General features: G+C 36.8%; 1 protein-coding gene across 1 annotated transcript in view; it reads left to right on the forward strand.

The window, feature by feature from the left end:
• Positions 1 to 26,482, forward strand: part of SLC9A9 (solute carrier family 9 member A9) — a 544,320-nt gene that overhangs the window by 356,747 nt on the left and 161,091 nt on the right. The window contains exon 12 of the mRNA XM_073232241.1: positions 6,579 to 6,732. Coding sequence (XP_073088342.1) covers positions 6,579 to 6,732 — 154 coding nt within the window. The remainder of the gene's footprint in view (positions 1 to 6,578; positions 6,733 to 26,482) is intronic.

The raw sequence follows: 26,482 nt of genomic DNA on the forward strand, positions 1-26,482 counted from the left end.
AAAGTTCCATTAACTTTGAGGGTCTCAAAATGAGATTCTGAGAGTCACCCTTGAAAATTTAAAACTTTCTAACTCTATAATACCATCTGTCCATTAAAACCAAGTTAAAAGCTAAACAAATTATATATCACCATCACCACATCTGCTCTCCTTTGTCATCTGAATTTCTGCTCAAGGACAAAAAAGAAAGTAAGCAAGAATGTTTGCCCCTCCCCTTAATATCTTTTTGTGCCAAGATGTATATAAATCCAACACTTTTTTTTTTTAGCATTGCATATGTTATGTAAATGGAACACACACACACACCCCTTTGAAATTCTGACTTTTTAACCATCTCCCCAAGGAAATAAAAACCTTTTTATGACTTGGGCTCCTTGAAACATTTCTCCTACCCATGGGAGTTATTGTTTCTGGACATCAGTCCTTAGTTTGGCTCAAATAAACTCTGTCTTTATTTCAAGGTAGTTTTAGCAAATTTTTTGTCAAGGAGACCGTAAGTCTAGTCTTAAAACCTCCATTTAGAGATGAGACAATATAGATCCAGATGAGACACTCTGCTTGTGATCAGGCAACTTGTTGGGGGCAGGCCTGAGAACAGGTTCCAGGTTTCTTGACTTAAAGTCTTTGAGGGTCTTTAAAGGCTTTAAGGTTCCCAATAAATAAAGGGTGGAAGCTGAACTCAAAGAAACAATTACTCACAAATCCATTAAACTAGGAGGTTCAGTGCAATCACAAAGAAGCAGAACATTCATCCATTCATTGGTTTGATCAATAAATATTTATTGAGCATCATATTATGTGCCCGGCATTGCTTTAGATATTGTGGATAAACAGAGTCAGTCAATCACAACTTAATATCATAAATCCCCTGATGGGGCAAGCACAGATTGTATTAGGAATATAAATCAGCCCAATCCAGATCTAGCCTCAGAGGAGGCTTCATAAAGGAATCAGTGGTTCAGCTGAGTTCTGAAGACCAGTGGACTTAGATGACATTCTGTGAGGGTCATAGGAGAAAGAACTGGAGAGAATTTGAATTGGGGGACATGATTCAGGCACAGAAAACCACGTGTGCTAAGACCTCTCTCCCCTCACCATTCATCTCAGTGCCTGAAACACTGCGCATCTGCTGATAATGGTCATGATTCGAGCCTATGACGTTCAGCAATCTTACCTTTTTCTTCATCAGACTGTATTTGCAAAGCATGTTTTTACACCTCTAGAAACCTTATCACAGTTTGCCTATTAAAAGGGTCGTTTTCCTAGGACCATGCAGCTCCAAGAGAAACATGTTTCCAAATGGGGTGAATAACCCAGTGTGACCAAAATCAGTCTAAGGAAAGGCTAGGTTGGGAGAAAGCCTGATTGCTCACAATGAGGCCTGGCTCCATTCGGCCCCTCTGGCCGCTACTCTCGCTCCCAGTCTCTCTGCAGTCCCCACTTGTGTCCACCTGTCCCCCTTCCCCTTCCTAGAGAAGCTCCACAGGGTGGATCCTCTGGTGACTTACAGGTACCAGATCAATTATGCAACAGAGAAGAAGAGAGAACAGCCTCTCTCCACCCCTTGCCCTAGAGGCTGCGAGAAGCTGCAGTGGTATATGTAAAAGGACCAAGGCCAGGTGAGAGATTCTGGAAATATTGCACTTTTACCCCACATCCCATGAACCCTGAAATAGAGAATCCCAAACTTCCTCATCATTTAATTCCCCCACTGTAACATGGGTAATGTGCAGCACATAGTGAGTGTTCAGTAAGTGTTTAGTTTTTGACTATTGCTTTGCACCTACAATAAAAACTCCCTAGAGGGTACTTATATTCCTCTGATTTAAATGTATCCGTATCTTGACCTTCACCCATTCAGAACACATTTGCAAATATATAACAGATTAAGTTTCTCTTTTGCTCTTTAAAAATAAACAGAAAGCTGCACATTTTCTACAGCAGGGGTCCTTGCTAGAAAACTTTCCTTGGTTCAGTAGTCTTCTATTGTTATGAATAGAACATCAACATAATTAACATAAGAATCCCTTAGAGGCCAATTTTAAATGAAACCGCATTTAATTGCAGGTAATTCTTTTATTCCCTAAGATGATGCTAACTAACAACTGAGTATGTGAAATATGTCAAATCTCTACAAACCCATCTAAAATGAAATGGTATAGTCTATCAAACCCCAAAAATACAGAATTATGTCCATTACTTGGCCAAAACAAAGAGAAAAAGAAAGATAAATCCAAAGATCAAAGTAGCCATAAAACAAAACAAAAGATAAGTTTTGACAAAAGGCTCTGGATTTCCTGATTTTCTCAGTAACATGGTATGGGTTCTTTGGAAATAGTCTCTTGCTAAGAGAAACCCTTAAGTCAATATTAGTTTTTTTTTATTTCTAGCATTTTTCTGGTAGCCTAAGTAATTAATTTCAACCCTAAAGCCTTCAATTCCCCAAATCCATCATATTAAGAAGATAGGATAATTGTGCACAGAAAGTCCACATAGCAGGTAATCCACACATATTGCTATGGACTGAATTATGTCCCCCTAAATTCATGTTGAAGCCTCCACGCCCAAGGTGATGGTATTTGGAGATAGGGCCTTTGGGAGGTAATTAGAGTAGATGTACATGAGGTTGTGAGAGTGGGACCCCTATGATGGGATTAATGCCATCATAAGAACAGACACCACAGTCAGAAGGTAGCCTTCTGTAAACCAGGAAGAGAGGTCTCATAAAGTCTGACCCTGCTGGTACCCTTGAATATTCCAGATGCCAGAACTATGAGAAATAAATTTCTGTTGTTGAAGCTACCCTGTCTAATGTATTTTTTATGGCAATCCGTATGTTTTTTAATGGAAAACTAAGACACATATGTACTGAATGAAGCAATGAATGGCCATTGATTTGACAATGGTCTGGGCTCCAAATGTATGATAACTTTGGAATCAGAGGATGATTGGGATGAAGGTAATAGTTCCTATCTGAAGTTCTAAATTCGCTTCACATTGGCCACTTAGCAAGCTCCTCTGGTTCAGTTCCATGCTTTCCATGCTGCCAGGCCATCTCACATACACCCCATGTGACCAGACAGATGATCCCTTCTTCAAAAAACCCTGTGTCTATAGTTTGTTAGATGATTGTCTTATGAAGAAGGCATCCTCCTGTCAACATCTTAGAATCTGGACCAAATTAGCAAATATTTCTTAGAAATGTTTCTCAACCTGCCACATGTATAAGGCAGTGGCTGAACTTTTCCTTCTTTTTTAATTTTTTTTTCGGAGATCTCTATATTGCATCTACTGCAAATATAGAGAGCTTTATATATAGGATTTTTTTAAGTCAGAATAACATCTTTTGGGTATATTTTTAAACCAAGAACTGCACATGTATAGATAATTTAGATTTAAGAACATAGTTATGCTAGTTTAACATAATAACAACACATTATTAAACATATTTAGGAAGATAAATGATTGTGTCCTTCCTTGTCCTTGATATCTAACATGAAAGCATTTATAATAAGTATGATAAAGCAAGTTTAAACTTTTCTTCTAGTTTTTATTCTTTTTCTTCCTCACAAAAATTCAAAGTAAAAAAACAAAACAAAACACAAATATCCAAAAAAAACAAATACTTAAGAGTCTCATCACTTAATACTCCTAAGACTCACCACCTAATTTGGGGAAGTGCTGCTTCATAGACATTTCTAGCAATGTGAGTTTGAGGAAAAGAGAAAGTGAGAAGATCACGTTTTGTATCTAATCTTGCACTGTGATTAAACACTGCTTAGAGCTATGCCTTCACCTATAAATTCTCTCCTTAAATGCAGAAATCTGTTGTAGGACATTTCCTTGAGTTCTCATTCCCTAATGATACCAGTTATACTTCCTGGAGAGAACATTATTAAATATTCCCCAGTATTAAGGGTAATTAATACCCCCCACTCTCTTGTCCCCAGCTTGGCCTGAATGCTTGGATGTCTCTTGGCGGGGGACTTTTCTTCTTGAGGACAGCCATCTCAAGTGTTCAGGATTTCCGATGTACAAGAACTTTTTCATTAATATCTATTTCAAATGTTATCCTCCTTAACTTCAGGCCATTTTTCCTTGTCTACATGGAGATTTAGAATGATTTCCTTCTTCCATTATATTTTGTTACTTGAAGGCATTTTTTAATCGGAGTGCATGTTCTTCTCTCTTTCTGAAGCTTCCTTGTTTCAGGCAAAATATGTTAATTCTCTCTAGTCTAACCCTCTGGGCCTTATGTTTTGCCACTTGTCTCTTGCATATTCTCAGCATGGAGATGAAAAAGCAGCACTGTGTTCCAACTGGGGACCCAGGAATGAAAACCAGGCTACATAGAGTTTTCTTCACCCTACCCTGTATCCAGTTTCTAAACTTTTTTTATTATATGAATAAAGATTTGGAAATTTAGAGCTAGATGATATAGTAAATATTATAAAAAGTAGACTATTGATATTTTATGTATGTGTCTAAACCTTCTTATAAAAAACCCCAAATCACTGCCTCTCAGATTTACACTTGCTGTCATTGTAAATCCCTATTTGCCCTGTTACCTCATATAACAGGGACCATAAATGTCTGGCAAGTCTTCTGTTACCCATGGGAGACGCTCCATTTGAACTGCTTTCCTTTACAACTTGCACTTTTATTTACTCTTTTTCAGAGTTGACATGTCTGTTTTTATTGTGATCACATTTTTATTTGATATTTTAGCATTTCATCTTTAATACTGCTTCTTGAGAATATATTTAATACAGATTCATAAAAATTCAAGTAGCATATTGTTAAAGAAGAAAAGTGAAACAAGAAAAAGCAGGTTTTAATAAATTAGTTTAGATTATAAACTGTAAAAGTATGTAGTAAGGCTGGAGTAATTCTTAAATATTATTTAATTATCATTTTCAATGGTTTTCCTGTTCTCTGACATGTGATTTTTAAAATAGCCCAGAAAGATTTTCTTTGTAGACATAGACAATATTTTTCTAAAATTTTATGGAAAGGCAAAAGACCTAGAATAGTTAAAACAAGTTTGAAAACAAAATACAAGAATCAATATACACAATATTAAGGCCCACTATATCTCTACAGTAATCAAAACCATCTGCTAATAGAAGAGGGAGAGACACATATCAATGGGACAGAACAGAGAACCCAGGGATAAGTCTGCACAAATATACCCACCTGATTTTTCCCAAATGTGCAAAAGTAATTCAGTGAAGCAGTTAAACACCCATACACAAAAAAAGTGAACCTCAGTCTAACCCTTACACCTTATACAAAAACAAATTCTAAATGATCATGGACTTGCATGTAATGTATAAAACTACACAACTTTTAGAAAAAAATAAAAACCATAGGGGAAAATATTTGTGACCTAGAGCTAAGCAAAGGTTCTTAGAGTTGACTCCAAACACATGATTCATAAAAGGAAAAATGAACAGATTAGATTTCATCAATAAAAGCTATAAAGTGGGAGGAAATATTTGCAAACTGTATATTCAACCAAGGAGTACCATCTAGAATATATAAAGAACTCTCAAAACTTAACAATCAAAATTCAAACCAATTAGAAAATGAGAAAAGACATGGAGAACCATTTCACCCAAGAGGGTATAAAAATAACAAATAAATACATTAAAAAATGGTCAGCACCATTAGTCATCAAGAAAATGCAGATTAAAACCACAAAAAACTACTACCTATCAAAATGGCTAAAATTAAACATAGTGATAACACTAAATGCTGGTGAGGACACAGAGCAACTGGATGAATTATATATTGCTGGTGGGAATGTAAAATGGTATAGTCTCTCTGGAAAACAGTTTGATAATTTCTTTTAAAAATATGCAAATACCATCTGATGCTAGTGATTGCACTCCTGGGCATTTACTTCAGAGAAATGAAAACTTATGGTCACATACACAGTAGCCTTATTTGTAATAGCCCAAAACTGGAAACAACCCAAATGTCCTTTAACAGATGGAAGGTTAAGCAAATTATGGAATGTCCATGCCACAGAATACTACTCAGCAATAAAAAGGAACAAGCTATTGACACATTTGGCAACCTGAATAAATATCCAGAGAATTATGCTGCGTGAAAAAGCCAATTCCAAAAGGTTATATACCTCATGATTCCATTTATATAACATTCTTGAAGTAACAAAATTAGAGAAATGGAGAATTCATGACTGGTTGCCAAAAGTTAAGGAGGGAGTGTATGGGTAGGAAGTAGACGTGCTTATAAAAGGGCAACAGGAGGGATCCTTGTGGTGATGGGACCTACTGCATTGTGACTGTATCAATGTCAAAATCCTGGTTGTGATGGATTAGAGTTTTGAAAATGTTATCACTCAAGGGAAGGGTGGGAAGTAGGGAAAGGGCACTTAGTAAGTCTGTTATTTCTTACAACTGCCTGTGAATTTACAATGCTCTCAAAGTAAAAGTTTAATTTGAAAAGGCAATTGTGTTCATTAGGAAATTATAAAAATAAATTCAATGAAATGAGAACGAGACTGATGCAAATGTTTCTTTTCTCTTTTCTCTTTTGCTTTTCCCCTTAAGGTTTGCGAGGAGCAATAGCATTTGCCTTGGCTATCCGGGACACAGACTCTCAGCCCAAACAAATGATGTTCACCACCACCCTGCTCCTAGTGTTCTTCACAGTCTGGGTGTTCGGAGGAGGAACGACTCCCATGCTCACCTGGCTGCAGATCAGGTGAGAAGTCCTGTCCTGCTTAACAAAGGAAATCGTTACCAGGCATGGCTTGCACTATTCTATTTCTGGCACTGCTGACCTGGTCAAGAGTACAATGGCAGCAGGTCTATATGCTAACTTTCCCTGGGGCCAAGTTGATTATCTACAAGGTGAAAGAGTATGATCTGTTACCAACTGAACTGACTTTTCCAAGAATCCTAGAAATCTCTTACTGCCAGTCCCTAGAAATGAAATTTTTCTATGAATTCTTCCATCCAACAATATTTATTCAGTACAATGTGATATCTTATGGAGTTTACAAAAATGAGGAAGACACAGTTCTTGTCCTCAAGATTCTCATATTAAGGTTTATACAGAAAAGTTATAATACCAAGGAGAAAATGAATTTGTTTTTAACTTCTCATAGCACTTAGGATAGAATTAGGGACACAGGAAATGTTCAAACACACTTGATTAGTGAGCCATATGTTTAGCTACAGGGATCCTGTAGACACAAGATGACAAACAGAGAAAAAGGGCGTCAAGGAATCAGTCAGGGGGCCCTCCAATAAACAATGCCCGGAAGATGTCGCTGTAAACCTGAAGTATGTATATAGTGGACAATTTGACAAAAATAGGTATCTTATTACAGTCTTGAAAATTGGTAAATCTGTTTTAAAATGTTGCTGTCTTTAAGTATTTTTCTGAAGTAGGTTTTGATTTCCATATCCCAGGATGTAATAGTGCTTTAGGTTAGTCACATTTTATTTCTCAAAGCCATCCATCTTGATGACCATGCACCCCTCCCTGGTCCCTGCCCAAATTCATACCCACATCTGACAGGAAAAGATCCATCTGACTGGAAAATGACTTTCAAGAAGATTCTTTCAGACAAGGACTCTGTTATTGTGCTTAGCACATTGTAAGTCTGGGGAAAGAAAATCCCGGGTCAAAATACCTCTAAAAACCGAATTCAGTCAAAAGGAGAAATAAAGTTTAAAATCCATTTATTGCTTACAAACTGCAGTCCAGGGCCTTCTCTCTTCCCTTCCTGCTCTAGCAGAAGCAAGCTAGCCCCTCCCCTTAAATTTTCAGATTTAGACACACCCTTGGTTGCCCAGGTAATTGATTACCCATTAACGTGGAGATGAACTTCTCTCCACCTCTGAGAAAATGCAAATGAACTCAAGACAGGCGAGATATTCTGAAAATGTTACAATTTTACCTACACATGTAATAGGATTAAATAAACAATTGCCACATGAGAACTTAAATGAATGTAACCACAAATGTAAATTGCTTTTGTTAAAAATTTATGGAAACTTTTTTTTATTCATTTGACAAAGAGGAAGCAGAATCAAGATTCACCAGTTGGCTATAAGAAAGCTTCTGCTTAAATGGGACCAAGTAATTCATGCATTAAACCAAATTCAAGGAAAAGAGAATTTCCAGAGTTCTGTGATATTGCTAAAGACATAAAAGGGCTTTGAATAAAGGTGAATGGAGAGTGTTTTGAAATGCTCAGTGAATTATTTTTCTGGGCATATAAATGTGACCTGAAGTTTCTTTTACAGTGGTGGCTACCTGTAGTTTTCTATGGATGAGCACACACATTGCATTAAACTCTACAGCGCTGGGTTCCCAATGTACTGTAAGACAGTAATGTGCTCAGGTTTCTGGATTAAAATTTACTAGATGGGCTGAGAATGGAAAAATTAAGGCATAGAAAACAAAAATTAGAGGATACCAATCCCCACAAAATAAAAGTATTAAATACCCTATCAGGTAAATCAAAATATTCAGAACATAAAGTAGTGATGTCAACATGGTCTTAAAGTAATTCAAATATTACTTGTTTCCTACTATTGGTTTCCTGACCCTGAAAGAAGCTTTGCCCAAATCAGTACCATGCTTTATCCTAAGGTGTTAACCTACCTCTCCTATAGTGTTTTCCAGAGTCATCCACTGACTTCAAATAGATGCCATAACTAATGTAGTCTCTTGGTGTCCAGAAGAGCAGGGAGAGGAAAATATAATAATGGGGCTTTAGGCAGGTTAGAACGGTGATCCAGGTTATAGGACAGGAGCTAAAAAGAAAAGATGGTGATGTCAACCATAGTGTCCACAGACGAGGGGCCTGGAGATCGATTCAGGCTAGCGTTCTTACAGCCTACCAGGAGGCACAGCATGGGGCTGCCAGGTTATAGAAATGCCCCCATAGGAACTGGCTCCCAGTAATCCAAACGATTCAATGCCAGACTTGTCCACCAGCCAGGACAGGAGAGGGCTAAAGGCAGAGCTGTGATGTATTTAAGGAAAGGAACTGACAAGGTTCCAGTCCAATAGGCAACGTGGAAATCCCAACTGCGAACTGAAGTGTTAATCCGAAACCAGCGCAGAAACCCAGCCAGAGAGACCAAAGACTCACCCATGAGGAAATCAGTGGGAGAAAACTGAAGTTCAGAACTATGTGAGTATCCGGGAAGTCAACCCAGGCAGACAGGATGCAGGGCAGCAAGACCAAGACCAGCGGCCCTCAGCTTGAAAGCCCATCAGAACCACCTGGAGGTCTCATTTGCCCCCAGCCTGCCCGGCCTCTGCCTCCGAGTCTCCAACCTGGGAGGTCTGGATCAGAGCCTAAGAATCTGCATTTCTACCACATTCCAAGCAGTGCTGATACTGCTAATTCCAGGACCACACTTTGGGAACCTCTGATTTAGACTTATAATTCCAAGTGGGGCTGGGCTGATTTTAAATACTGCCAGATTTGACTGGGGTTGCCCAGGGCCGGGCACACCGGAGCCTTCAGATCAAACTCCGTAGCACCTACACTGGAGGGAGGCAAGGTCTAACTTGAGGAAGAAGAGTCACTGTGCATTGATTAGTGGCAGAGAAACTGAACATGATAGAACAGACAGAAGAGAACAGGACCATAAATCAGTGTGTGTGCAAATGGCACACAAGCATGACATGAATTTGGTTCAGCCAGGTTATAATGATACCATTATATGCTCCACTTCCTTGTCAATGTTATCAAAGAAATCCTCAGTTCCATTAGAGCCTTTAAATGATACCTGTTCATTTTTTAAGCTATATTTAGCAAGGCTTTGCTTGTTTAAAGCACATCGTCTCAGTAACCAACTTTGATGTCAGGGACTCTTCCCATAAAATACCAGCATGTAAGTAAACTGGAGCTTTAGTAAAATGACAGGTATTGAGAAACCCAAGGGGCAGTAATGCAAACATGATACTGAGTGAACTCAAACATCCTCACATGGTATATATATTTATTTATACACTTTACAGTGACTTCCCATCTCGATTTTTTTTTAATTCTATATTTGCCTTTTAAATTATTAGGTATGTCCTTCAGTTGATTTTCATCCCCATAAAATTTGCCATTCAGCCACAAACTACCACAGTAGGATGCAGGTAAATGTTTTAAAAAAGGTAAAAATTGATAGTATGAATATGAATTGCGTTTTGATGGAAATGACTTTAAAACAGCCATGATCCTGTGCTTAGAGAAACTCAGAATGATCTTTACATATGAAACAAATTCTCAATTAAGTCATCATATGCACATTCAAACCTAAAGCTATTTTTTTTAATAATAATAAAATATTTTAATGCAGCACTTGAACTAAATCACAGAATTTTTTCTCAAAATTCTAAAAAAAAAATTCCTCCAGTATTATTTTGGAGGTTTTCATATAAAAAAAGCAGAATGGTTTCTCCATTAGAATCCAGATCTCCTCCCTCCTGTGGAATACATTAATACTGGTGGCGAAGTGGTTAGCAAAACCCAACCTCCATTCTTCAAGGACTATCTCTGCAGCTAGCCAGGAACAAGAACAAAGGTGTCAGGCTTTGCCCTGCAGAAGCCAGTGAACAGGAGTATCCACCAAATGATATACATGCTTACAACTCTTTAAACCTCAGAGACCAACAGGGCAGAACTCTCTGGCAAGGTAATTACCTGGGGTTCGTTACCCAATCCTAGATTTAGGGTAGGGTGCCTCATGGAGCTAACAAAGAGCATGAGAATGGAGCCATACCGCAGTGCAAACCTTTCCTGGAATCCCCCACATAGGAGTGCTGGTTCCATTTCTTCTGGCCACAGTGCAGAAAGCCTTGCACAACAGAGCGATACAGAAGTGTATTCCAACGGCATTAGAAAGAGCCCTCAGGAAGTGATTCCTACAGCCTCCAGTTTTGGCCTTTAGCATCTCAATCAGTAATAGCCAGATTTGCAAGGCACATCACCTCCCTGTGACTCACCTTCTGAGTGGGGTGAGCTACTTCCTAGAGTGGCCAAGGCCTGGCAAAGGGGCCCAAGATCACAGTACTGTCACGCTGTAGAGCTAGACCCCCACACAAGCAGCCTAAGCCCCAGGGCCTATAGGACCAACTAGTACATTCTTCTACTACCCTAAGTAAACGAATTTATTCCTGATGCCTGCATTCTACCTAGATTAACAAATCCTCTGGGAAAAAGGCATGTATTTTTATAACCAAGGCAGGCCTGTTAAAAATAAACACAGGAAATCTTCATCCATCATGAGTGACTGGGTTGACTTGTTCATGCAGCACAGAAATTTTGCAGTGCAGGTTTTCTCTTTGACCTAGAAAGTTAAAGGTAAACAAGTCCAGCCCTGATCCAAAGTAGCCAAGCAGGGAATTCTGTCTTCCTCAATTCCAGGAACTTGGAGAGTTACAGGAATTTGTCAACATTGTGTCCATCTCCCACCCCCATTCAAGATTCCACGTCAGCCTTCTGTCAGCCTCCACCACATATCAAACAAAAAATTTCACACATTGTCCTGTTTCCATTGAAGAGTGAATGGAGATAGTGCAATATCTCCACCATCATTATTTTAACTACAAATTTAAATGCTATTTTTGGCTTATGATCCATCCCCATTTTGTGCCATCCTAGAATGCTTCATTGTTTGTACCCACTGACTACAATGCTTTTAAAAACAGCCATCATAGAAATGCACACAGATAGAGAACTGTCCTTAGTAATATTTTTTAATCTTAAACAATTGCTTAATATTAGACAATTAATCTTAAACAGTGTTAAATATACCCACTTACAGACTTTGTTACTGAGGTGAGGAAATGTCAATTTAATATAATGGAGGAATACATATAATTAAGCTCCCTCAATACCTAGCAGTGTTCTATTTGGTTTCCTTGCTAGTATTCAAAATTTCATGCATGTTTGATGATTTACTTCATTGGTATATTAATATAGTAAGTCAGCACACATAATCTGAAGGTAGATGGTATGGGTCCAACCCTGCCTCTCTCTCTTACTAGGTGTGGGAACTTGAGCAATAAATTCAATCTATGTCTCAATTTTCTTAATGTATACATTTGGAAAAATAACAATACCTATCTCATTAGATTGTTATTAGGATAAGGTGTTGCATGTATAAAGAATTTAGGGCCCATAGTATATATTCAACAAACGTTGCTGGAACAATACCCATATGACCAACTATGAGCCTCTTCTTATCCAAACATGCTTTCACTGCCCATGGCATATTTATATACACACATACATACAAATAAACTATTATTAATTAGTTGTATTTATGAAATCCTGGCTTGCTTGGGAAATAAAAAGAAACAGTCTCTGGGAAACTTAGTTCATTTAATTTAGTAAATAGATTCATCAGTTTTACAGACAGCTCCTATTCTGCATTCAAAATGATAAACCTCTTAAAGAAAAATGCTCCCAGAAAGCATTATATTTACCTAACAGCTCAAAAAGATTCTTTCTAGAGTATGCTTCTATTCCTTCTGAGCATAATCTTTGTTTAATATGTTTTCTAATATTTAATTTTTACTATTTCATCAATTTGTATCAATTTTATTATTTTGCATCGATTTTGTACCAACTTGTATATTTTGTATCTGTTTATATCGATTGACAGGCCTGAGAAATATTCTCTGTCATGAAACATGGAAAATCAATTTATTCATTTGAATGTAGACTTACACTTTATATTCTCTATCCATAACTCCCATTTAAAATTATATTCTATTTTCTGTAGTTCCTTCTAAAAATGTTTCATAACTCCATTTATTGCTCAAATAAATCTAGTTTGACAAATTCTATTAGAGATAGTAGATAACTTCAGTAACCTATTGTTCACCTAAAAATATCCTAGGTTTATAACAGATTTTTAAATTAGCAGCTTCAAAATTTGTTTCCAGTGCCATTTGGGTTCTTTAATATGCTTGCTTTCTCTGTACAGAATCTTCCCAGTTGTGGAGATAACAGTCTTTATCTTCACAACTGCCAGCTGTCCTCTAGCAAGCATGTTCTTATTTATCTTCTCCAGCATGCTCTTGAGAACATCAATATCAAAAAGCTTCACCCATTTATTAAATTTATCAAACAATGAACATTCTGCTCTATTGTAGAGAATTTATTAGCCTGTTATCATAAAGTATGATCCAATATAGGTGCTTTACTGTAAGTAATAGATGTATCTTTAGGTAATAGATGATGTCAGAAAAAAGTGATTTTAAATGCAATAAATAGAACTTGTTATTCAAAATCTGTGGGATGGTTTCCAGTTCTGGTCAAGATGGAGTAAGCATATTTACTCCCCCATGTCTCTTCCACTGAATGCAACTTAAAAGTCCTGGACAAAATGCATGCAGCAATTATCTAAGAACTCTTAAAATTAAATAGTTGCAGACAGACTGTGGAAAGAAAAAGAATTCAGAGTTCTATCAAACCAGCGATGAATTTCCTATTTTTTTCTCTTGACCTGTGTTTGCTCAAAGACCAGAATTCTGCAACAAGGAAGACCAAAGACCTGTAAGAGAAATTCTCTGTATGGGGAACAAGGAACAGGAAAAGGCAATCCCTGTGGGTCAGAAGACTGAGAGAAATCCCGTAGGTTTGTTTCTGCTATTTATTTCATTTTCTGTCATCCCAATACCAGGCTATCCTGAGGCAGCCGTGGTGATGATAGCAGCAATAGTTGGAAGACCCCCAAAATTCTACCCAGAGGAACTGAGGTCCTGAGGCCTTGGGAAGAATTCCCAGTGCATTTTTTTCTCTCTCTTAATCCTCTTACTGCTTGATCTTGGGAGCAGGCACAATATTATGGGAAAATTATGGGAAACAAGGTGCAGTGTAGAGAAACTAAAGCCCTGTGCTTTAAGCCAGAAAATGTGGAGGAGATGGAAGAATGGAAAGAGTGTAAGAAAGCAATCCAATAAAGTTGTGCATAAACCTTTGGACTTACCCCCAAGTTGTATACGCTCATATCTGACCCTAAACGGCACCCTAAAGACTGAGAACTGAACTGTAAAGTAGAGCATCACCCAAGTCCCAGACTGAACATTGGATGGCACACATGCAGGGCATATCTGAAAGCAATGCAGAGACTTTGAAACTGAACTGACATTGGAACCACAGGGCAACAGAAGGCAGACAAGAACTTGCATCTTATACCTAATGTGGTTGATTTCCTGATAAAATACCAACATTCACCATGGGAGAACCCTATGTCACTCCACATATCCAGATTCATAATCACTTAATATAATATTCAAATTTCCAGATAAATTTAATTACTCAGCATATGAAAACCAGGAAACTCCTAGTATCTCACAAGTAAAAAGACAATCAACAGATACCAACCCTTATGACACAAATGTTGGAATTAACAGACCAAAGCTTTAAAGCAGCTTTATAATCATGCCCCAAGAAGTAAGAGCAAATGGAAAGAATGGAAGAAAATAAGCATAGAAATAGAAGCTACAAAAATAAATAAATAAAAATTTTGGAACTGAAAATGCAGTAACAAAAAACATTCACTGGATTGGATTAACAACTAAATAAAAGATGACAAGTGAAAGAGTCACTGAACTTGAAGGTAGATTATTAGAATTCATCCAATTTGTACAGAAGTGAGAATGGAATTTTTCACCTGCAGAATTACTATAAAAACAATGCCAAGGGAATTTTTCAGATGGAAGGGAAGTGATACTAGAGGAAGAGAAACTTTGAACAGCAGGAATGAAGAACAGCAACAGAAATGGTAAATATCTGTTTAATGTAATAGACTTTTTTTAAATCTTAAAATCTTTCAAATATATATGATTGTTGGAAGAAAATTTTAACATTGTCTAATGGGGTTTTCAAAAAGGGGAGTGGATAAAGGGACTTGTAAGGTGAAAAGTTTTCTACATTCCACCTGAATTGGTAAAACATTCGTTCAAAATAAGTTGTGAAAAGTTAAAAATATATATTGTAATTTCTAGATCCACCACTTAAAAATAATAATAAAAAATCCAATAGAGGATATGGCATACACAACTAATTCAGATAACCCTAAAGAAGGTAGGAGAGGGAGGGGAAAAAAGGAAATGAACAGAAAAAAAAGAAAATGTAGGTCTAAATATAAACATATCAATATTACATTAAATTTAAATGGTATAAAGGTGCCAATGAAAAGAAAGAGATTATCAAGGTGGGGAATTTTATCATTCTCATAGTGAGATTATCATACTCAAATATATGCTGATATGCTGTCTAAAAGAAGTACACTTTCAATATAAAAAATATAGGTAAACTAAATATAAAATAATGGGAGATGTACCATGCAAATACCAAATTAAAGTTGGAGTGGCCATATTAATATCAGATAAAGTAGTCTTCAGAGCAAGAAAATTCCTCAGGAATAAAGGTCATTACATAATGGTAAAAGGGTCTATATGAAGTGTCTATGCACCTAACAACATAGCCATAAAATACATGAAGCAACAACTGGTAAATCTGAAAGGAGAAACAGACAAACCCACACTTACAGGTAGAAACTGCAGTTCTCCTCCCCTGGTGATCAGTATAACAAATAGACAGAAAATCAACAATAATATGGAAGAACTGAACAATACCATTAACCAACTGAATTTCATCAACAGTTATAGAATACTCCACCCAACAGCACATAACACACTTTCTTCTCAAGTGTATATAAATATAGCAAAATAAACAATACCCCATGTCATAAAACATATCTTACAAATTTAAGAAAATTGAAATCATACAACATGTGTTCTCTCCCCATAATGGAATTAAACTAGAAATAAATAACAACAGCAAAAAAAGCCACTGGAAAATTTCCAAATACTTGGAAATTAAATAACACAATTTTAAACAATCCATGGTTCAAAGAATAAACACTCAAGTAAATTAGAAAATATCCTAAATAAAGGAAAATGAAAATATAACATCAAAATTTGTAGGATGCAACTAAAGCAGTGCTCAGAAATAAACTTATAGTACTAAATGACTATATTAGAAAACAAAGGAAGTCTCAAATCAATAATCTATTCTATGAGGATTAGAAGATTAAGAGCAAAAACTAAAATCAAAACAAGCAAAAGAAAGGAAAATAAAAGATTTGAGCAGAAATCAATGGAATTACTAGTAGAAGAACAATAGGGAAAAGTGATTAACCAAACTCTTCTTCCTTGAAAAGATCAATAAATTGATAAATTTCTAGCCAGATTGACAAAAAGAAAAACATCTAATCACCCATATCAAAAATCATGACAGACTTTAGAGACATTGAAAGAATAATTAAGGAATACTATGAGAAACTCTATGCACATAAATTCAACAAAATGGACAAAGTGCATGTGAACAAAATGTAACAGTCCTTGACAAGCTACCAAAAACCATTGAAAAAGAAATAAATCTAATCATCCTTTACCTATTAGAGAAATAGAATTCAGTTTAAAAACTGCCCTCCCCAAAAAACAAAAACACAGGTCCAGATGGTTTCACTGGCAAACTCTTTTTTGAAAAAAGATATACTGATTCTAAACAATCTCTCCCAAAAAAAATAGAAAAGGAAGGAATATTTTCTAACTCATTTTATGAGGCCAGAAGTATCCAGATACTAAAGCCAGAAAACAACATCACTATGAAGTAAAACTGCAGCAGACCAATATCTTTCATGAATATAATGCAAAATTCCTCTACAAAATATGAGCAAATCAAATCCAGCAATATATAAAAAGACTAAGCCCCACAACTTATGTGGGATTGACTGATCTCAAGAATGCAAGTCAGGTCCATTATTCAAATATTAATTAATAAAATCTATCATATTAAGAGGCTAAAGAAAAACATGATCTTATCAATTGATGGAGGAAAGGCATTTCAAAAAAAGCAGATTTTCTTTATGATTGAAAAACTCTTAGCAGGCTAAGAATAGAGGGAAACATCCTTAGACTAATAAAGGGCAACTACAGAAACCTATAGCTAATATTATATGTAATGGTAAATGATTGAATGCTTTTCTTCCTAACATTAAGAATGAGACAAGGATGCCCACTCACCGCTTCTATTTGACATTGTATTGGTAATCCTAGCCAGTGCAATAAGGTGAGAAAAATCAATAAGATTTTATAAATTAGAAAGAAAGAAATATAACTGCCCAATTTGCACACAATAAAATTATCTATTTGGAACATAGGAATCTACAAAAAACAAGTACAAGTTTCTAGAAATAATAAATGAGTGTAATTAGGTTCTAGAATACAAAGTCACTACTCAAAAATTCAGTGTATGTCTATATACTAGAAATGGACAATTGGAAAAATCAATTAATTTTTTTAAGATACTAATAGCTGCAAAAAGTTTAAATAGTTAGGAATAAAACTAACAAACCACATGCTGAAAACTACAAAATGCCAGTGAAAGAAACCAAAAAGATTAAATAAGTGGGAAGACGTACTGTACTCATTGATTGAAAGATTCAAAACAGTTGAGATATCAATTAGCCATGAGGTGGTCCATAAGTTTAATGAAATTCTAACAAAAATCCCAGATGGATATTTTGTAGATATAGACAAACTGATTTTTAAATTTAGAAAAAGAGGCAAAAGGTCTAGAAAAACTAAATCAAATTTGAAAAAGAATCAAGTTTTGGGTTTACACTGCTTGATTTTAAGACTTACTGTAAAGCTGCCATAACCAATAAATATGGTATCAGTGAAGGGATAGACAGATCAACTAAACAGAAGAGAGTCCAGAAACAGACCTATATAAGGATGGCTCATTGAATCTAACAAAGGCACAAAGGGAATTCAATAGAGTAGAGACAGTATTTTCCCACACATGGTGTTAGTACAGCTGTTATCTATAATAGGAATTCTAAAATATCTCTCAGAATTTTCTTCCCCTTTTCACTCTTGTGTGCACACCTTGCATAATCCTCAGAACTACAACTATAATAGATCTTACTACCATGCATAGATTATATTACATGGTGCAGTTGACTTTAAATTAGGGAGATTATCTGGGGAGTGCTAATATGAGCCATTTTACATGTGAAGTTTTCTCTGTCTGGTCATAGAAGAGGAATTCAGACATTCAGAACACAAGAAGGATTTGGTACACCATTGCTGCCTGAAGATGGAGGTGGACACGGCAATGAGGGTAACCTCTAGTTCCTGAAAGCATCCAGGGCTGACAGCCAGCAAAGAAAAGGGCGCCATAGGCCCATAAACATGAGGCACTAATTCTGCCAATAACAAGAATGAATTTGGAAAATTTCCCCCCAGAGCCTCCAGACAAGATCTCAGCCTAGCCCATACCTTGATTTCAGCCTTCTGATACCCTGAGCAAATGATCAAGCAAATGTAGCTCAGACACCTGACCTACAGATCTGTGAGTTATTAATACATAGGTGTTTTAAGCTTCTAAGGTTGTGGTTATTTGTTAGATAGCAATAAAAATCTAATCTAATCTTCATAGGCCAAAAAGTGGCCTTGCCCTAATCCTCAGACTTAAAAAAAAAAAAAAACCTCAAAATGAACCATGGATCAAATGTAAAATATAAAAAGATCAAACTTCTAGAAGAAAGCAGGAAAGAAAACCTTCATGAACTTGAATTAGGCAAAGGATTCTTAGATATACTAACAGCATCATACATAAAAGAAAAAAATGATAAATTGGGCCTCATCAAAATGAAATCTATTTTGCATTGCAGAAGACACAAGAGAATGAAAATACAAGCCTACAGACTTGGAGAGAATACATTGCTGGTGAGAATGCAAAATGGTACAGCCATTTGTAAATCCTTTTAGCAGTTTCTTATAAAGTTAAACATACAGTTATTATATGATTCAGCATTCTCTCTTCTAGAACTGTACTCTAGAGAATTAAATGGGGATAACAGTCTATCTCTGAAGATTAAATGTGTGGAGCTTAAATGAGTAAAAACATGTTAATGTCCTTTGAGAAGTGCCGAACACTCATTAAATAACCCTACTTTACTCACAGCTTTTATTAGAAAAGAATTTTAATAGCATTTTCAGCATGTGTTGAGATAATCACAGTTTTTTCCTGTACTTTATTGATGCGATGAAATATATTGATAGTTGTCCTGATACTGAATTATCCTTACATTCTCAGGATAGCTATTTTTTCCCCTTCAATTTTGTATCTATAATAATAACTGAGATTAGTCTACAGTTTTCTTTTTTTCTTATTTGGGGAGCAGGCTGTCTTTATTGGGTTTAGATATTATTAAGGTTTGCTATATTCATTTTCTGTTTTTTTTATGGTTTGAAAATAGCATAGCATAGAAATGATCAAGTCTTTAAAAACTAGTTAAAAGTCAGCTGTAAAGCCATCTGGTTTCTGAAGTCATTTTAATGGTAGGTCTTTAATCACCCATCCAGTGTCTCCTACCTATTCTAATTGGTATATTCAGATGTAAAATTCTCATTTTATAGCTCAAAAATGGTCAAGTATTGGCAATTTGATGCCAATACTAAGCCTAATAGTAAAATAAACATCCATATACCACACCTTTCACCTAGTTTTATCCATTGTTAACTTGCCCATTTTGCTTTCTTGCCTTTCTCTCTCTCTCTCTCTGGATAGATAGATAGATAGATAGATAGATAGATAGATAGATAGATAGATAGATAGATAGATAGATAGATAGATAGATAGATAGATAGATAGATAAATTTTAAATGTATGAGTCTTTACATTTATTCCTTTATTTTTCACTGAATAGTTTGAATGTAAGCACACACATCATGCACTTCATATCTAAATACTGAAGCATGCATCTTTGAAGAGTAAGGACTTTTTCTTAGATAACCAAAACACCATTCCTGTGCCTAAAGGTATTAAAAAGAGTTAATAGTCTTATGAGTACATATTCAGATTTCTCCAATTATTACCAAAAAAAAGTTGTATAAATGTTTAAGTATTTCATTTGATAAATTTTTCTTAGTCACCTTAAATCAGTTCCTCCTCCTGTTTTTTGTCATTGATTCTTAGAAGAAACCAGGTCAGTTCTTTTGTGTGCTATTCCACATTCTGGACTTGTTGGTTTCCTCATAGTATCAATTAACATTTTCTGTTCTCTGCTATATTTCCCATAAGCAGGAAATTAGGTCAAGGCTTGAAATTTAGGTTGAACATTTTTGGCAAGAGTATGCCTTGGTGATGTTGTATGCTGAATAATGTACATTTCGTATCAGTAGGCATGATGTTAAGCTTATTCATATGGTTACAGTGGTAATCTCCATTGTAAAGGTAGGGCTTACCTTTGTAAGTAGTTTTTAATGTATGGAGCCAAAGCTTGAGCACTGTGGGAATATCCTATTTCCAACATATTTTACCCACTGTTTTTAGCGTCCATTGATGATCCTTGCCTGATTCAACTATTATATTTAAGATGATATAGGTTTGGTTTCTCTTCAATAGATAATTTTTGAGAGTTCAATAGTTTAACAAATTATTACAATTTTTGGTCATCCTTTCATTATATATTTCCAATTTATCAAGTTATAAGGGTGTGACCTACAATAATTTTTTTTAATATAAGATTTTTTTGTGATCAAGTATGTGACTCATTTGGGAATATGTTCAACCCACATGAAAAAACATATATTTATAACTTTTAGGAAAAAAAGTTCTATCCATATATATTAAATTGACCTTCATGATTATGCTCAACTCAAATTCTCTATATTCTCACCTATATTTTTACTGGACATCAGATTCTGAAAGTGGTACATTAAATTCCTCACTGTGACTTATTTTGTAATCAAGGTTTTACATTCTAATTTTATGTAGTCTTTTATATCTATCTGATGTGTTCTGTGTGGCAAATCATTTTACGATAGAGAATCTTCAAATTGTCTGGTATGTCTTTCTCATTCCAGAAACAAAACTTAAAATGGTCATATCCTTCATATATATTCTTGCTCCTCTTCTGTCCTCCAGTCCTGGTAATGTGGAATCCTGAAATAAACAGGGAAAGCAATACAGAGAAGCCATATAAGTACTAGACAGTGGAACTCTCTCTGCCCCGCCCCCATCTCCGTTTGGCTGTAAGTGAGCAGGGAGCCAGTAGTGCTTGAAATAGATTTCAATGTTTTGATCAACATCACTTAATTCCTTCAGGCCCTTAACTTCTACTCAGAAAATAAATTCTTATATTTTTAATCTATTATAATCTTTTACCTGCTAGTATTCATTTTAGACCTTAATGAAACAGTTTAAAATTACTGTGTAAAATCCAAAGGGTTGCAATAAAACTCCCATTTTGTGTCTACCCTAAAGATCAATTGCATACCTAAAATATGGGATTTTAACTGTAGTTTTTAAAATAAGTGCTGGATTCTATCACACAGAGTCACTTTGAAGAAATTGCTTAGGACAGGGAATTGTCCATTAGAGGCAAAATATGCTTTAATGCAGATTTCATTGTACTTACTATAAGGATTGTTTGGAAGAACATTAGCTCTTCTTTCCGTCTTTGTTTTTAAATAATGGGAAGAGTGTTCTCCTTCCCAGTGCCAGATTTACAGTGTAGAACATAATTGGCCAGAAGTAAAGAGGCACCCATGTTTGGAGCCAGGGGTGCGAAAGCATCTCAATACTTGGCTTCTCAGGGGCATTGGCTGCTTTTTTCTTGTTTTCTGCAGGATTCAATTTGAACATCAAGGGTCACCTCATGTGCCCTCAAGCTCCCCTGTCTCTCTTTCTCCTCCAGCACAGCACACACACAAGTTCCCACCAAGCAAACTATCATCTTTGGAAAGCCCCAGCTAAAAATGCTGGGCATGGATTTGGGCAGCCCCTTTTGGAACCACCACAGTCTGGATGTCCTCACCAGCCCCTCGGTCAGGGGCTGGCACTGCCTGCCTATTGCCTTTGTCCATACCATTTGAAGTTTATCCTGGTCTAGCCATCAAAATAATCCCACCCTTTTGTTCTTTTAATTTACTGTCACCATAAATCTATTCATTTTTGTACAGCACTCCTGCTGTTTCAGTGAGATTCTCAAAGGGGAGAAATAGTAATCTTTATTCTATTTTTCATTAACCAGTACCAGACATTTAAGCAAGGGTTTAATTTTTATGAGTATGAACTAGTATGTGCTTATTACATAAAGTTAAAAAAGTAAAAAATTATTTTAAAAGTTAAAGTTCACCTGAAGTCCTTTTATACAGAGATAGTAATTACTGTTAACACTTTAGCACATTTTTTTAAAGACACTTTTTGGCAGTCAAAAAAGTTTTTTGCAGAATTCAGATATTTTTACTTTAACTATAGTCTGATAACTTCCTAATTTTATTAGCTATCCCTTAAATTTATGTTTTCAATGGGTGAACAACAAAATCATATGAATATATCAAAATTATTTATTTAAATTTGTATTAGAACATAATAGACTAGACTTATTTTAATTATTTTACACTATTTTAAATAATACTGTGATTATTTCATGTACATATGTATAAATATATTTATACATTTTACTTACTGTACATATTATTTTATATATGTATATAAATTATGTGTTTATAGTTACACTTGCTATAATACATTATACATATTATTTCATGTATATATGTATATGTTTCATGTATATATGTACATATATGTATACATGTATATATATAAAATGTATTCATGTATGCATGTATGAAAGCTTTGTATGTCTGATCATTTTCTTAGAACATATCCCTTAAAAATGGGATTAGGAGTCAAAGGGTAGTTGTTTTTTAAAGCTCAAAATATATTTTGCCAAATTCTTTTTTTGCAAGGTTGAGTTAAATACCAGAAATGTAATCTACTCTTTCCTTGGTGACTTTCCAACCTATTTCTAATAGTCCAGGACTACTGCACATTTTTGAGAGTGCCTAATAGTCTTCTAAAACTTTCTTCTAATTGCAGAAGCTCCTTTCTTCTAGGTCTTCAAGAAGATGTTTATTTTTCCTCTTTCTGTAGAACATCTTGATAAGCTCTGTGCTTCTTTTCATGCCCTTGCTAGTATTTGAAGGTGGAGAAATCTTTCCAGACTCAATATTTGCTAAGGGACTGCTATATATGAGTTGCCCCTGGCTCCCCTGAGTGCCCATCTGGCTGTTAATCACATTCTTTTCCTGGAGCCATAGCTGGCAAGTCAATTTGCAACACTTATAACCCAGGACCTAAGGTCAAGCAAATGCTCATCTTTGATGCTATGCCATAAGTGTGTAAAATTTTCTGTTGTCCTCCTTGCTTAGTTTTCAGGCCCTCTGAACAAATGCAGCATCTCCCCAGCTCCACTCTCGGCTACCACTTTACTTATGGGACATGTAATCCAGAATGCAATGTGCCACTGAAAACGCCAGCCTCTGTGCTCTATCCTTTCCTTCCTTCATTCACATTCATTAAACAAACATTTCTTGAGATTTTACTCAGGTCCAGCCACCAGCCAAGGCATAGAGCAGATGAGACAAAAGCCCCTGACTGTGAGGCTGACACAACACCCCAAGCTCCCACCTCCCACCCCTGCCCTGTGAATTTTTGGCATAAGGTTTTTGATTGATATAAGTTCTCTAAATTGGGGCAGAGAGTGGGGTCAAAAGCAAAGCATGTTTCTGCTGTCCTGCAGGCAGGCAGGGACGCTGTCTGTGTTCTGTGAGGTGGGACAAGGATGCGCAGCTGGTTGCCTTTCTCAAAATAGCTCCATCAGCCTTATGACTATTGAAAACACTTAAGAAACTCTAACACTAGCTTGTCTGTTATTTGAGGCTTTCAATGATATTAAAGTTGTTTTCCAGGCCTCCAAAAGCATTTTAGTAGGGAGTTAGCAGGGGTGCCATTAGGGAAAGTTAACTGGAAACCATTTTAAACAAAGTCACACAGGCCATTTGCAAACTGCCACTTGGCACTGTTTGCTTTTTTCAAGGTAAACTTTGAGGCAGTGATTTCTGGAGAATTATTTCTGTTAGCCACAAAAGACACACAAAACTGTAGGAGTAAATGTTTTGTAAAGCTATTGATGTATATTGAGAGCACAGTTTTGATTCCTGTTTTGCTTTATTTTTGTGCCTCCAAATCCTCAACACAAACATTTGGCTAGGACTTTTTTCCGAGTCACTGAGCCAAATTCTCAGTCTGTGTAATTCAGTAGGACATCAAGGTGAAATGGAAATCTGGCCTATGTTTACGTATTAGAATTGACCTCTCTTTGAGTTATTCTGTATGTCCCATAACTTCTGCTATAAAAATCAATAACCTCATTGTAATTTTGGCTTCTGCCAAGTGCATTTGCTATAGGTGGAGCTTAGGGGAGATGGAGACAGATTCAGGTGTGAGACACACACCATATGGAAATAGAAGGCAGCATGTTGCTAACTGGGGCATTCATTCAACATGTGAATCTCTGGAACTTGCTTGGTCACACATATACCCCTCTTCCAAACGTGCATGTGTGTGAGTCCACGCAGACACACACACACACACACACACACCTGTATCTCAGCCATATTGAAATGTTTTCATTTTCCCCAAACATGCTACACTACTTCCTCAGTACAGGCTGCTCTCTCTACCAGACAGCCTTTACCCATCCTTACCTAGGTGACTCCTGTTTTTCCTTCATGCCTCCGACCAGAAGTCAGTCATCTGCCCTGAGAACCTTTGCCTCATCAGCATCAACCTGCTGCCCCAGTTAGGATAGGTTCCTTCCCGTTATGCGCTCCCACTACAGTCCCCATGATGTGCCTCACGGAAGTAATATAGAGTCCACTTTTGTCTGAATGACAGCTTTCTACCTTAGACTGTGGGATTTCTGAGGACAAGGTCTGAATCTCTTCCCTCTGTCTCCCAGCTGGTAGCACAATGCTTGGCATGCAGTAGGCATTCAGGGACTTGGGGGCTGCCAGCAGTTACCCTGAGGTTCCCTAGCCCATTAGTAATCCCACTCCATTAGACACGTTCTTTCATTCCTTCCCTCCTTGTCAGCCCCTGCCAACTGTTCCCCAGCTTTCTCCTTCAGCTGATGATCTCTCCAATTCACTAAGACAGTAAAAGCAGCTAAAGATGACTTCCACAAGTCCCCCAACACCTACCTGCCTCCCTGCATCCATGCCCTAAAACTCCACCTTCTGTTTATGCTGTGAAGGACAAGCTGACCTTGCTCCCATCAAGGCCCATCCTTCTGTTTGTATTAATCACATCCTCCCTCACTTGTGTGGAGACATTTATCTCTTTTCTCTCTCATATCATCATTTTGTCCTCTTCACTGAAAAATTTAAAAACCTAGTTACTTTCATCTTTAAAAAAATTTTTTTTTACTTTCTTGCCAGCACATCCCCCTCCAGCTACAGCCTCTTTCCTTGTGGTCCTTTAGAGCACCATCTCTCAGAAGAGTTTTTAACTCACAGTTCCTACAAATCCTCTCCTCTCAGTCTTTCTTAAACCTACTCAGATCAGCGAGTGGTCTCCCTCATTCCACCAAAAATGGTCTTATTAGTCCTGATGCCCCTCCACCACATTGCTAATTCAAAAGGTCAAGCCTCACTTTTCATCTTTATGGGACTGTCAACAATACGTAACTCAATTGGTCCTTCTTCTTACTTGAAACCTTCCACTTAGATTCTAGAACACACTTCCTCTAACTTCCTAATACCTTCTTGACCACTACAGGGCTGGTGTATAGGTCAGTTTTTTCTGCAGGAATAATAACCCAATATCTCAATGATTTGCAATCATAAAGATGTTTCTTCTTCAAGTGTAAAGGCTAGGCATCAACTACAGGTCTACTTGACTCTTCTGGGCTCTGCTTATCTGCCATTCAGCTTTGTTTGACTTTGCTTGGCTGCAGGTTGGCTGAAGCTCTGCCATCTGTTTTCTCATTCTAAGACCCAGGCTCAGAGAGCAGCCTTACCCAGAACATTATATTCTCTCATGGCCGAGGACAGGAGCAAAGGGGCTGAAACTCCCCAAGTCTCTAGAAGCTTCTCCTTGGACATGGTATATACCATGTCTACTCATGTTCCATTGGCTAGAGTAAATCTGTGAGTCCCATCTCCTATGAGAAAGGGGTAACACAGATGAAGCTTGCCCCCCATCTTAAGCCCATTTTATGGCATTCAGTGAGTCCATCAACAAGCTTGCTGCATGTCCCCAAAGAACTAAGAGACCTAGTGGCAGACCTGCTGCTTGGCTCACCTGGGGAATCTAAAGGCCCAGAAGCTGGCTGAAATCAGCCAGCAACAGAGTGAGATCCACAGTTTGGAAAATGGATACAGTCCCACCAAGAATGTATCTAAGGAGTATGTTTCCTATTGATGGATTGTATGATGTACTAGACAAAGCCTTGTGGAGTTGTCTATGACCCTGACCTAGTATATCACCTGGAGAGGTGAGATCACAGCAGAAGCGGGCCAGGGCTAGACCATGGACACTGAGAGCTGAGGGAGG

Source organism: Manis javanica, chromosome 3, assembly GCF_040802235.1.
Source record: "Manis javanica isolate MJ-LG chromosome 3, MJ_LKY, whole genome shotgun sequence".
Classification (NCBI taxonomy): domain Eukaryota; kingdom Metazoa; phylum Chordata; class Mammalia; order Pholidota; family Manidae; genus Manis; species Manis javanica.